The following is a 13,930-nucleotide window of genomic DNA, read 5'->3' as shown; positions in this document are numbered from 1 at the left end:
GAGCTGATTGTACTGCCAATATACTGCCAAGCTATGTGAAGTAACTCAGAACCTAGAATCTAATGAACCGTGGGATAAGGGTTTACTCTGCATCATTTTGGTTGTCTGATAATATTTATGAGCTGTGCTAATTTTTTAGATTTACTCATGGGGATACTGTGCTGTTGCCTAAGTCAGCATAATGTTTTTTTTTTTTGTTTTTTTTTTACTTTGCTGAAATGCATACTGTAAATGTTCTTGTTAGACATTGCATTATTGTTTGTGCCACTCCAGCAAAAAGAACATCCAGTGATTAGGTGAACTCTGCAGAGGTTCAACTAAATGAAAATATAACTTGATCTATCCATTGCCCCAGTTAATGTGTAACATATTGGTACTTGAGTCTGTGACTCACCAAGCTTTAACTTTGGCCTGTCTGGAGCTTGTAATTATGGAATCCTTTATGCTTCCTGAGGTTATCTAAACAGTTTGGATCCAATATAACCGACAGTATAACACTCTGGTTTCAAAACCCTCATACTTCATAATTTTGAATTCTTTCTGAGTGGTGTTTTTATTGGTATGCTAATCTCTCAGTCACCATATTATGACAGCAGTCTTGTGATAACCTGGTGTCGACATTTCCAGTCATTGCATCCACTGGGGAAGGAATGTTTCTTGTTGCACTGCAGCTACTGCCTATTGCTGGCCAGTGGTCTGCTATTGTGAAATAGAGGGAAGGGTATGGCCTTAAGCGAAATGTCCCGCTGTATGCCGGAGAAAGTCCACCCGGGTAGCGCCAGCAGATAAAATGTGTGTGTTCAGAGCATGGGGATAGTGATAAAGGATCGCTGGGTCTTGATGGGGCAATAGCAGAGTGGCTACATTGGCACCATGCCCTGATGCACCATGCTGCTGTTTGCCACTGATAACAGCGTTCAGAGAACCATAACTGTCTGTGTGTGTGTGTACTCTTTCTGTTTTGTGTCTCTCTACATTTGAAAGAAAAATATACCAATGGCATTTCTGAATCATGGCATGTCTCTTCAGAATTTGTTTCAAAGATATAGTCACAGCACTGAACATAGGACCCAAATGCAGGACAAGAGTTTAATTCCCTCCTGGGAACTCCAGGGCAAAATAAAATACAAAAACCAAGGGAACCGGATGAGATGGTAAAACCTAAGAAAGACTGGAGGAGACAGTTGTCACAAAAAACTCACTTTACTACAAACTAGCATTACAAACTCTCTGTCAACTAATTAATGCTTCGGCAAGGAACAAAGGAAAGAGGGGGGTACAGTATCTCACAGAAGTGAGTACACCCCTCACATTTTTGTAAATAATTTATTATATCTTTTCATGTGACAACACTGAAGAAATGACACTTTGCTACAATGTAAAGTAGTGAGTGTACAGCTTGTATAACAGTATAAGTTTGCTGTCCCCTCAAAATAACCCAACACACAGCCATTAATGTCTAAACCACTGGCAACGGCTCTGAGCACCGGCCGAGGAGGCGGCGCTGGGGACTCTGGAGACTCCGGCCGAGGAGGCGACGCTGGGGACTCTGGAGACTCTGGCCGAGGAGGCGGCGCTGGGGACTCTGGGGACTCTGGAGACTCCGGCCGAGGAGGCGAAGCTGGGGACTCCGGAGGCGATGGCTGACGAGGCGGCGCAGGAGGTGCTGACCGTTGAGGCGTCACTGGAGGCGCTGACCGTCGAGGCGGCAGAGACTCGTCTGTAGGGCTGGGTATCGTTCAAATATTTCCGATACCGATACCTTGACTTCGATACCGGTTCTGCTCGGTTTTCTTGCAGTCAAAGATGGAGCAACCTTCTGCTCTTATGTTTATTCCGTGCACGATTAAGTGCTTCATCAGATTTGACGTGTTGCCAGTCTTGGCAGCAATTATTTTGTTGCAAATGTTGCATCGCACGCTGTTGTTGTTGAGCTTAGTGAAATGCAGCCACACTGCATTGACCTTTTCCACATTGTGTTTAACACTTCGGGGTTAGAATGATTACACACAACAGCCTCACGTGTGAACCGCATCTCTGGGCGTAACCGGTGTAAACTAGTGTTTTTCCTTGGTGCCTCACTACAGCCAATCACCAGCGTTTGAATCAGGCATATCAAGCGTGCTGCATGCTTATTGGCTTGGCTCACTGACAGGATTAAACTGACGAGATTAAACCCTTAGGTATCGAAATTTGGTACCGAACGAAAAGAAATTTTTCGATACTCTATAGTATCGAGGCAATTCGGTCGGTGCTTAAAAAGTATTGAATTCGATACCCAGCCCTACTCGTCTGGCTGGGGCTCAAGGGGCAGAGGTTTGCACAGCGCTGGAGGGTAAGACTCTGGTGGCATCGGCGCTGGAGGGTGAGACTCTGGTGGCTGCCACGAAAACTCAGGAAACTGTGGCGGCTGAGGAAACTCTGGTAACTGTGGGTTCAGTGGCGGCTCAGGCCAATCTGGCGGCTCTGGCCACTCTGGGCCCTGCGGACAATGTGGACACTGTGGTTGCTGTAGACACCGTAGTGATTGTGGACCGGACTCTGGTCGCTGTGGACCAAGTGGTCCGGGAGACTCAGCAGGCTGCGGCGGCGGTGACTTTGGAAGCTCTGGACGCTCGGCCGGGAACTGGAGAGGATGCGAGGCGCCAGCAGGGGACTCAGACGAGGGGCCCGCTGAAGATTGAGGCGATGAGCTGGCCGGTGACTTAGGGAAACAGCCGGGGAGAGCCCATCTTGGGAATCTGGTGCCAGGCCTGTCGGAGGCCGGGAGAGGACCTTAGTGGGGACGCCGTCGTCAGCACTCTGAGGGTCCGGAGGCTGGGGCAGGACCTCAGTGGGGATGCTGTCCTCGACATGCTGAGGGTCCGGCAGTAGGGGCACCAGAGACTGGGAGAGACCCTCAGAGGGGACGCTGTCATCGGCACACGGAGGGTCCAGAAACAGGGGCTCTGGAGACGTGGGCTCTGGACCAGCTGGAAGATTAGGGGCAGGGCCTGCCAGAGACAGAGGTGAGGTGCTGGCTGGAGACTGAGGCGGAAAACTGGTCAGAGAAGAGAAGGGGACCACGGCGGGGACGTCGTTGTCGGCACACAGAGGCGCGGGGATGGAACCTCAGAGGGGACGTGAGCGTCGGCGCAGTGAGGTTCAGGTCGCTGGCATGGATCCTCAGCGGGGACGCTGTCGTCGGTGCACTGAGTTCTCTGCGAGGAGGAAGGTAGAACCTTGGTGGGGATGGCTTTGTCGGCACATCGAGGTTCAAGGGGTGGCCTCTTTGGACGGCGACGGTTCTGTCATTGTCGAGGCTGATGGTCCAGTTCTTCTGGCGGCTGGGATGGAACCTCAGCGGGGACGGTCACGTCGGCACACTGAGGTTCAGGTTGCTGCTGCTGTGGCGGCTGCTCGGGAAGCTCTGGCTGCTGCTGCGGCGGCTGCTCAGGAAGCTCTGGCCGCTGGGGCGCTGGTGGGGAAAAGGAGAAACAGGCTGAGGAGAGGTAACCTCAGGCTGAGGAGGAAAACACTCAGCCGGGGAGAAAGGGAAACCAGACCCGGTGAGTATAGGTTCAGACTGAGTGAGTGTAAGCTCAGGTGGAGAGGAAAGAGACGACTCAGTCTGAAGAAGAAGAAGGGGCTCCAGCTGAGGGAGTGAAGTCTCAGTCCATGAGAAAGAAACCTCAGGATGAGGAGAAAGGTACTCAGACTGGGGGAAAGCTAATCCAGACTGAGGAAAAGAGTACTCCGCCTGAGAAAAATGACGCCCAGGCTGAGAGATAGATGAGACCTCAGAATGAGGAGAGGAAGCCTCAGGCTGAGGAAGAAAGCACTCAGCCTGGGAGACAGGAGAAACAGGCTGTTGAGGAAAACACTCAGCCTGGAGGAAAGGAAAACCAGGCTCCTAAAGGTCCCCTGGCAGGAAGTCCCAAGAGGGGAATCATGACAGAGGCATTAACTTCATAAGTTTAAGTAAGTTTGCGATGTTTAACATTTTCTTGCTGAACTGCATTGTGACTGTTATTGGTCTCTTGTGTGCGCTTTCATTACGTTACACCAACGTTACAATGTATCAGCCTTGCTATAATAGTTTAACGTTTCATAACTTATTCCTAAGTAATAATCACAGAGCGAAGCTGTGTTGTTATAAAGTGTGAGTAAACGCAAGAGATTTCCCACAGTGCAGCTAACGTTGGTAAAAAGTTATTTGGCTGTTATAAATACTAACATTCGCCTGGCACCGCCAAAGAAGCGGAAACCAGGCATGCCTACTGTGCTCATGGTATGAAAATTACCTTTATAGTCTTATAGTTTTATTATTTTAAATATTTCATTATTTAGATTTTTTGTTTGTTCTAACTTTGATTGTGAAGTGTACAATTTAAACATAAATCTTATTAATACTCGTTTAACTTGACTTTTACATTGAAATTACCATCCAAAGGTAATGTGTGGTGTGAGAAGATTGCGTGTATAGCGTTGTAGTAGTAATATGGTGTGCGTGTTAACATGCAGCTGTGCTGTTATCAAGCAGACATGCAGAGGCAAGGTTTGCCTTGCCTTGATCTAAATGCGAGTTCAATCCAATCTAACATGTAAACAAAGATGCCAGGCATAGATTATTATCTCTAATTTGTTCCTTCCTTTATGTCTTAGGTGGCGTGATTGGAATTTGCAAGAATAAAGCTCTTCAGCAATGTTTCAGCCTGTGCCACTTACTACTTAAAAACTTGATTGGCAGTTTAGCAGTGTGTTATAGGGTATTACCAATTTCTCTAGAAGCCCCAGTTTAATCCTGAGTGAACATGGTTGATTACCAACTCCTGACATTAAGGCCAGTAGCCTAATTAATCTTTCATACTGCTTACTCACAGTTTGACTGTTCACATGCGGTCAGCTTCACCGTTTTTCCTCTTTAACTCAATGCTCGAGTTACGCAATTGCCAAGCAATCTATTGGAGCTTGATTCTGCTTTTGCCTTCATAGACAGATTTTCTGCAGCCTAACTGGCATTTTCACAAGTGTGTGCTTTTTGACCTAGATGCCCCTCTCTGTCAGTTGCAGCAGAATTGACATACACACTTGTGCAAAGTGCCAGTGTACCTTCATTGACATCTAGCAAGTCTTCAGGGATAACTGAGAGGAAGATAGCAGGACAAGCATCACTCGCAGATCTAGAAATTTTTACATGGATGGCAAAAGGTTTTTGTAGGGTGGCATAAAAAGGTGATACACGTGGGTCCTAATACACAGTAAAAATACAATTCTAAATAAATAGAACACATCTCGCTGCAGTGCAACTGAGATACCACAATGAGATGCAGTATGTTAGGATGCTTTTTATAGAGCAACGGTAAAAGGTTTACCAGCAGTTCTTGTGGCAGTCTGCCTTTTTTAAGTGTCCTCAGGAAAAACAACTGCTGCTGTGTCCTTTCACCAGAGCAGTGATGTATGCGGTCCAGGTGCATTGTGAACCCCAAGGCAACGGATGCTACGCACCCGTCCACCATCTTTCCATTGATGAAGACCGGAGCATGATCCCCAAACTGGGATCTCCCATTATTCCGGATGGTGCAGAGTGAATGAGTGATGATTTGCCAGTCAGAGACATGCATGAAAAGTAAAACAGTGGGTTTCCTCTGTGTAATGAATGATGATATGGGTTTTTTCCTTTTCTGGGCTTTTGTTCAGAATCTCATAAAAATGTAAAAAATGTGTTAATAAATACTCAGCATTTTCCAAACAGTACTTTTGCTGGTCATCCCTTAAAAGCATTTTGTGACCCCTGCTTGAATTGTCTGACCATTTTGTCTGTTGTTTGCAGTGACTAAGGAAGGGGCTTGCCAAACTGTTCTGCAGCATGGAGAAGGAAGACCTGAAGATCCTCAACAAGGGGGAAGAGGAGGAGATGGTATACCTCTTTTTCATTTTACATTAATGCCAGTGTGAGAGTCTTTTTTTTTCACACTTACCCAGACTACACCCTGATTTTTTTTTTTTTTTTTTTCTCTCTCTCTCCCACCCTTTAGGAATTGCTGGGCTACCGCTTGTGTCGGTGGCGAATGGCACTGGTGAGCCTCGGAGTGCTGTGTACAGGGGGCTTCCTCCTCTTGTTGCTCTACTGGATGCCAGAGTGGTGTGTCAAATCCACCTGCTGCCGTACCACAGCCCGTGATGCTCAGGTGGTGTTGCTGCGCACCACGGTAGGTGGCAGGTAGAGTTATAACAACAAGACACAAACGACTGAAAATGTGTCTTGATAATTAATTGTTTTAGTCAAAATCACAGATATTCTCTGGTTTCAGCTTCTTTAGTGTAATGATTTGCTGCTTTTCTTTGTCAGAATCAGTGTCCAGCAGTGTCTAATGGTGTATTTGCAGTTTTTAATCTCTGTTCTCATGCATGTGTTTGTTCCTAAATACCCTCACAAGAGCTAAAGCACAAATCAAGCAGCTGCCTCAGTGTATCATTGAGCTGTCACCTGTTATGTTTAATTGATCGTCCCTGATAGTGGCAGTCTCTGATAGTAGCAGTCTGTTAGCTTTCAGAGTCCAGTAATGTTCAGTTGACTGTGTTCAGCATTGGTTAACCAATACCACAAACTCTTTAGACACTTAACCTTTTGTACTTTAAACTTTTGCCCTCTGTCCCAGCAATATAAACACCAAGCAAATACTCAAAATGCCTCACCTTTACATGCAATATTTTAATAAAGAAATATTTAAAAGATCTCTGTGGGTCTGTCTCCTGGGAGAAAAACATAACTTTTAGAAAGACAAAACCAAAATTGCTAATGTGTGTTACCTGCAAGTGTGGAGGTAAGCTTTTAAATGGAGAGGAGTTATGGCATTAACGAATTAAGTGCCTTAAAAGTTAAATAACGTAACTTGTTTGTTTGACTAGGATGAATTCCGGCGCTGGTTCCTGGCCAGGGTCCGAGTGATGCTGGCCCCGGGGAGCAGCCCCTTCCACAGACTGGAGACCCAGACCACCTCCCCCTCCTCCCCTACCACCTCCCCCCTGGACAAGAAACACCCTTCCCACCTCCCTGATCACAGCCCCACTGAGGAGCTCATCAGCGGATATGTCGACTACCAGCCCATTCAGGTGCACATCCATCTCACACAGATCTTACATGTACCTTGAAAACATTATTGACGACAACCACACATGTGGTGCCAGGCTGACGATCACTTGTCTCTATTAGGTTTCCAGATTAGTAGAAGGATTCACTTGTTTTAATCGTGTAATTATACCCCATATTTATGTTGCTATTGTGAGATCACAAAATGTTAAGCATATATTGAATAAAACTGAATTCTATCCAAACAGTTTTTGGCTGTTCTTGTTGGAACTCTATAAAACTTCCATAACACTTAAAAAAAAATCAAAAAAAAAAAAAAAAAAACAACTATAAAAATATCAGAAATATGTTATATCTTCCAGTGGTTTAGCTACTTAGATGATCCTCACTGGAATTTTATATTGTGCATTTTGTAACACTGCTTGTCTTCACTTTTCCTTTTTGAATTTTTCCTTGTGTGGACATTACAGCAACACTGACTTGTGTCAAATAAAAGTCACCTTTTCCTCCTTCTCCTTTTGCCCCTCTCCTCTTGTGTTTCTTTTAGATTCGCTATTTTACCTTCCATAGCACAAAGTATTATTGGAAAGATGAGTTGCAGAACTTTGAAGTTTTAACGTAAGCATTCTTTGATTACCTACTGAAGTTTTATAGATCGTTTGCTGACTTTTTCACTTCAAAAATTTCTTCTGTTTAACTACATTTAGTATAAATAGAAATGTGACTTATACACTGAAGTGATATATATATATATATATGTATATGTTTTCTTTCTGTTCAATAAAAAAAAAACAAAAAACTTTTTGCTAAAAGCGACTAATAGTCCAGAAAATATGGTAATTGTTAATGTTAACTTTGCCTCCTGCTTTGACCTATATTGCCTTTGCAGAGGCCTGGAGGATCTGCAGATCAGCTGCTCTACCCTTCACTTGGAGCACAGTGCAGGCCTGTCCAGGAACCAGCAGGAGTACAGGTAAAATCTGTCTGAAGGATAGATAGATAGATAGATAGATAGGTAGATAGATAGGTAGATAGATAGATTATTCTATTGTGCAAGTAACAATAGCTGCAGATGTTAAGAGCTTTCCCTTGACAGGAATTATTTTCATATTCTTTGGATTTGTGAGGCCGCATTCCAGCAGGGATTTATCAGAAGTGGCCAAGGAAAACAGTCTGTAAAATGACAATTTGTGCTATGCGAAGTCCAGAGGATCTCACAGAATAAAAGATCTTTCTGCAAGAAAGGAGAAACTGAAATCATCTTTAGTAGATGATTTCAGTTGTTTAGTATTGTTTAGAATGAAAACATACATGCACCTGAGTCCTTTAACAGTACATTGTTGTGCATCTCTGCTGTATAATATGTGTTCATATATGAAGGTATACAAAACACTTGACTAATGAATGCCTCTTTGACTTGTCAGGAGACTCTTCTTTGGCGTGAATGAAATTGCAGTGAAAGTGCCTTCGGTTTTCAAGCTGCTTGTCAAAGAGGTAGGGCCCTGTTTGCATTGGCTTGAGGCGTTTTAGGGAATCAATTCTCAGAAGTACCCCACTGAGGAACAGACCAGAGAGAACCTTTTTTTATGTTTGCATAACTGAAGTAGCATAAACTGGCTGCAAGAACCAATTTTAGTGAAAATCTTTTCTGTGATTCATCAAAATCAAAATTTCTCTGAATTTGTTGTGAACACTCAACACACAATTCTGACTGGTGTTGGCGTTTGATGTTTGAGTTTCTTTCTTTGTGGAAAGCTGTTGTTTACAATACTGAAAACTTTTAAAAAATGGGGGAGGCTGCATTGGCTTAAGTTAGTGTTTGACAAATCAACATTTACATCACTCATGATTCCTATTGTACTGAGAAGTATGTACTTCCAAAGTAAATGTCCCCCCAGAAAAATGTCCCCCAGAACAGCATTCTATGAACTACACCGGGCTATAAGGAGAAAGCCTCAGAAATGAAAGTAGCTAAATTTTACCAGATTTGCAAGCTAATAATAGGAAAATGAAGTCCCGATTGTTAATTGGCTTCAGTTTTGAAGACACAGCTTCAGGTCAAAATTGCATCAAAATAATTCAAAATTAGGAGGTGAGTGCACGATTATGCTCCATAACGTGTTTGCAAAATGTGATATAACAGTGAGAATGGTACCACACCAATCATTATGAATTTATCTTTTTTATTGATACCAATAACCTAACCTTCTATTCATTTATTGGTTTTTCATGTAACATTTTCATGTTGTTTTTTTCATGAAAAGCTGACCAAATTGTGGGTGGGTTGGTCCCATTGCTGTGTAGCTTCTACCATACTTTGTCAAGAAGTTTTGAGGCATCATGATCATCAGACCCCCCCCCCCCCCACTTGTAGGCAAATATACTGGCCTGTGTGTAGATAATTAAGTTTGAATTTTCCTTGAAAAAAGTCATCTTGTCAACTTGTGTGCTCATCTCATAGTGTTTGACACAATGAGATGAGATGTTCTAGGGCCAATGTTGATGATGTGATGGGTGTGTGACAGAATTGATGGACAGCAGACATATTTTCCAGCAGCTGTCAGAATTCTATGTGCTGACATTTTGTATTATTTTTGAAAGGAATTTGATCACCTGTAAAAGATACTGCGTAGATGCACGTCTTTCATTTAATTATTGTGACTGATACCTCTGGAGGCTGTCTGGTGGATTTTACAATTCACTGTTTCAGTTCCAGCAAAAGCAAAATTTATCTACTAAAGCTACTACACACATGGGAACCTGAGTATTTGTATTCAGAAGATAAGCACTTTAGGTTACGTTTGTTGTATATTTATTGTTATGCTCTCACATTTGTATTTGACACACTTATCTTGCTCTCTGTCCCCTACTGCAGGTCCTCAACCCTTTCTACATCTTCCAGCTCTTCAGTGTGATTCTGTGGAGTGCTGATGAGTATTACTACTATGCTATGACCATTGTTTTGATGTCGGTTATATCCATAGCTACAACTCTGTACACCATCAAAAAGGTAAGCTCCTCAAATTGTCGAGCCTTTGTTAAATCTTCATTTTCTGGTGTGCTTTCACATCTTCTGTATCAAAAAATGAAAATGTCAGCTTTGTACACAAGATATTTCATAATCTCAATGTCAGTAGTGTGCACTGTGTCTGTTTGATGTTATGTTAATTTTTTGTAAATGTCTTTTGTCATTTACATAGAGACTCTGGGACTGTCACAATGACATTTAAAAAAAAAAAAAAAAAGAAAAAAGTCCTATAAACATTTATGCTTTACTGAGAGCCACAACTCATTTCTTTGAAAAAGCATTTCTGATATAATTCTACATTCATACTCTCACCTTGTGTAACAACTTTTGCCCCTTGCTGGAGATGCCGTTTCCATGCAGTGAGCAGAGACTCAAGGCTTGTATTGAATATTACTTGGATAAGGCAGCATGTATATGGTATTATTTTAACTTTTGTATGTCTGATGTTGTGTGTCCTTCTGGATGTTATAGGGACATTAACAATAAAATGTCCCTCACTTTGCTGTTTTTTTTTCTCAGATTGTCTGACAGCTGTATGAAATACATCAAGTAACAAAGAGAATCACAGAAATACTTACTGAAAGACGCTTGCCCCATTCAAATGAATGACAAAGGCAGTGTTATTTCATGCTAAGTGAACTCTGTGAACGTAACCAAATCCATGTTAGTCACCACTCCACTCGGGTCTGATCCAGGCTTTTAAGGCTAGCATCAAAGCTCATCTGCACATGGTCTGCTGCCCCTGGCTTTGTAGCTCACAAACTCAGATGACAATATCCTTGCAGTAACACAGGTGATCATGGAAATCAAGATTCTATAAGGTTCTTCATCACTTTTTTTTTTGTTTGTTTTCTTTCTCCAGCAATACATCATGCTTCACGATATGGTGGCAGCTCACAGTATTGTCCGTGTATCTGTATGCCGATCCAACAATGGTTTGTCAATTTTTTTTGGTGTTTTGTGTCTCCTTTTATAGATTGCCTTTCTATAGTGATTTTAAGTAGTAGTATACTTAAGCTATTATTCTCTACAGCCTCTGGCTTTCCTGGAGTGCTTTCAAACCTAAACATCACACTAGGTGTTTTCTGCCTCTGTGCTGAACCATATTTGTTTAAACAATCACTCAGCTTTGGCTTTCTGCTATGGCAGGACACTGCAGACTTTTAAGAGAGTGAGTGCATGTCACAGCACTCTTTAAAGGTTCTGCATACACTTTTGTATGCCTTTTAAAATAGTGTTTGAAGAAGTACTATAAGTATTGACAGCCTTGTCAAGTTAGTTAATTCCAAACCAAAAAACTTAATGTTTACAATTGCTATGGAAGTGTGTACACTGCTTATATTTTTGTTTATGCATCATTTTATTGCATTGGTCCCTGCTTGTGATGCCTCAGCTTTTTTCCGTGCTACTTAGTGCAGTGCAAGTAATGAGAAATGTACTGAGCAAGTCTCTGGGGTTCTGACACACAGAATATCTCCTTTTTTATCCCTACCCACTCTCCCCATCCTCTGACTGTTACTGTTGCCTCACCTACACACTTTTCACCTTTCTCTACACTCATGTTTTGTTTTTTTGTTGTTGTTGTTTTTTTTTTTTTCCTCCATTCTCTTTTACCACCGTCCTTCCCGGCAGAAACTGAAGAAATTTTGTCTACTGATTTGGTACCTGGAGATCTGATAATCATCCCCAGGAACGGGACCATCATGCCATGTGATGCTGTGCTGGTCACAGGCACCTGCATTGTCAATGAAAGCATGCTCACAGGTTAGAGGAGAAATCAGAAAATGCAAGACTGATAACTCAAAAAAGATACTGATGAAATATTTGCTAAACTAAATAAACAACCACCATGACTCTTTCCATCGAATCCTAATGACCTCCTAGCAGCCAGTCCTAATAGTAGTGTACCCCTATCAGGTGAGAGTGTTCCTGTGACAAAGACCAACCTCCCAAACCTGATGCCAGGGGATATAAAGGAGGAGGCCAACTGTGCCTACAACACAGAGGAGCATAAGAGACACACACTGTTTTGTGGCACCAACGTCATTCAGACCCGATTCTACACAGATGAACTGGTCAAGGCTGTGGTGGTCCGCACAGGTACATATGTGTGTCTGGGAACTTTAGTAGACAATATGAATGTTGTGTTAAATTTTTGTAAATGCCTTTTATCTTTAACATAGAAATTGTGGGACTAAAACAATGACGTTCAAACAGGATTTTATATATTTAAGTTTTACTGAGAGGCACAAATGTTTATGAAAAGCATCTCTGATTTAATCCATACTTTAGGGCTCCAGTCTTAGATGTTTTTTATTAAGGGAAGTTAGATAAAAAAAACAATGGCTTGCGACAGACAAACAAGCAAAGTTCAGTAATACCCTCTTGATTTAGGCAGCCAACATTCTTCCTAAATGGTACATTTTCTGTTTAAACATTTGATATGTTTTCTAAGTTCTGTTAAAATATGGGTTTATATGATTTGCACATCATTGCATTCTGTTTATGTATACTAGAGGTCGACCGATATGGGTTTTCTCTGTCCGATGCCGATGCTGATATTTAGAAATCAGGGAAGCCGATGGCGGATATATGATGCCGATTCTTTTGGTCGATGTGTTTTGCCGATTTTAAATTTCCCCCCTTCATTTCTTTCCTGTGTGTGTCGAACGCACAGACACATTTATTGAGGAAAGTTATCCTGCGTGTTTTAGCAAGAATATTCGTCTGAATTGCACGCGTTTCTACTTTGATTTGCTGCACACATGATAAGCATGGTCAGCATCAATTCTAATACGCAACAGTGTAATTATGCGTTTGAAATGAATGGTTTTCCCCTGCCATCATTAGCTGAAGCCGTGTGTGTAAAATGTAAACAGGGCATGGCTACAGTGTGTGCGTTGCTCCGTCTCTCATGCAGAGGGAGAGAAACTCTCCGGTACAGAAACAGAATGAATAACATATGAGTTTATCCATACAACGCATGCTACTATAATAATTTAGCCGCTGGGGTTATTAGCATGTTTTGGTACCCATGCCTATGGCCTAAACTACAGCTTGCTAACAATACAGACCCAGAAAGTTACTCGCAATCACTCTCCCAAAGTAGCTTCATATTTAACCAATGAAATATATAAGGCTAAATTAAAAACGAAAGATAAGTACTTTCTTACCGTTTTTTGGACACTTTTCAGCAGACGGGAACATCAGCTCACTGAACACCAGTTGAAAAAGGAAGAGTGAGTGGCTTTCAGAGATGAGCTGAAACAGGCTCTGGGAGGTTCCTCCAGATGGAGGTAGATAGGAGGGTACTTGCTGTGTCATCTGGAAAGAGGAAAGCAGATAAGGAGACTTTGTGGTAGAATGAGGAAGTTCAGGAGTGTGTTAAGAGGAAAAGGTTAGCTAAGAAGAAGTGGGACACTGAGAGGACAGAATAGAACAGACAGGAGAGATGCAGCGTAAGGTGAAGGTAGAGGTGGCAAAGGCCAAACGAAGGCCGTATGAGGATTTGTATGATAGATTGGACTCTAAGGAGGGAGAGGTGAATTTGTACAGGTTGGTGAGGCAGAGAGACAGAGATGGGAAGGATGTGCAGCAGGTTAGGGTGATCAAGGACATGGATGGAAATGTTTTGACAGGTACCACAAGTGTGATGGAAAGATGGAAGGAATATTTTGAGTTGATGAATGAGGAAAATGTCAGAGAGCACAGAGTAGAAGAGGTGACTGTTGTTTAGTAGGAAGTAGCAAAGATCAGTAAGGATGAAGTGAAGAAGGCGTTGAAGTGGATGAAGAGTGGAAAGGCAGTTGGTCCTGACGACATACCTGTGG

General features: G+C 42.6%; 1 protein-coding gene across 1 annotated transcript in view; it reads left to right on the top strand.

Moving 5' to 3' along the window:
- The window catches only part of atp13a3 (ATPase 13A3), a 43,369-nt gene that overhangs the window by 10,936 nt on the left and 18,503 nt on the right, over window positions 1-13,930 (top strand). The window contains 10 exon segments of the mRNA XM_026322876.2: window positions 5,813-5,899; window positions 6,018-6,191; window positions 6,892-7,095; window positions 7,620-7,690; window positions 7,962-8,045; window positions 8,497-8,566; window positions 9,948-10,082; window positions 10,963-11,035; window positions 11,733-11,864; window positions 12,018-12,200. Of these exon segments, the coding sequence (XP_026178661.1) occupies window positions 5,849-5,899; window positions 6,018-6,191; window positions 6,892-7,095; window positions 7,620-7,690; window positions 7,962-8,045; window positions 8,497-8,566; window positions 9,948-10,082; window positions 10,963-11,035; window positions 11,733-11,864; window positions 12,018-12,200 (1,177 nt within the window). The 5' untranslated portion in view covers window positions 5,813-5,848.

Source organism: Mastacembelus armatus, chromosome 4 (genome assembly GCF_900324485.2).
Source record: "Mastacembelus armatus chromosome 4, fMasArm1.2, whole genome shotgun sequence".
In the NCBI taxonomy this organism is placed as follows: Eukaryota; Metazoa; Chordata; class Actinopteri; order Synbranchiformes; family Mastacembelidae; genus Mastacembelus; species Mastacembelus armatus.
The sequence above is the reverse complement of the archived record's forward strand: the minus strand, read 5'-3'. Positions and strand labels throughout refer to the sequence as shown.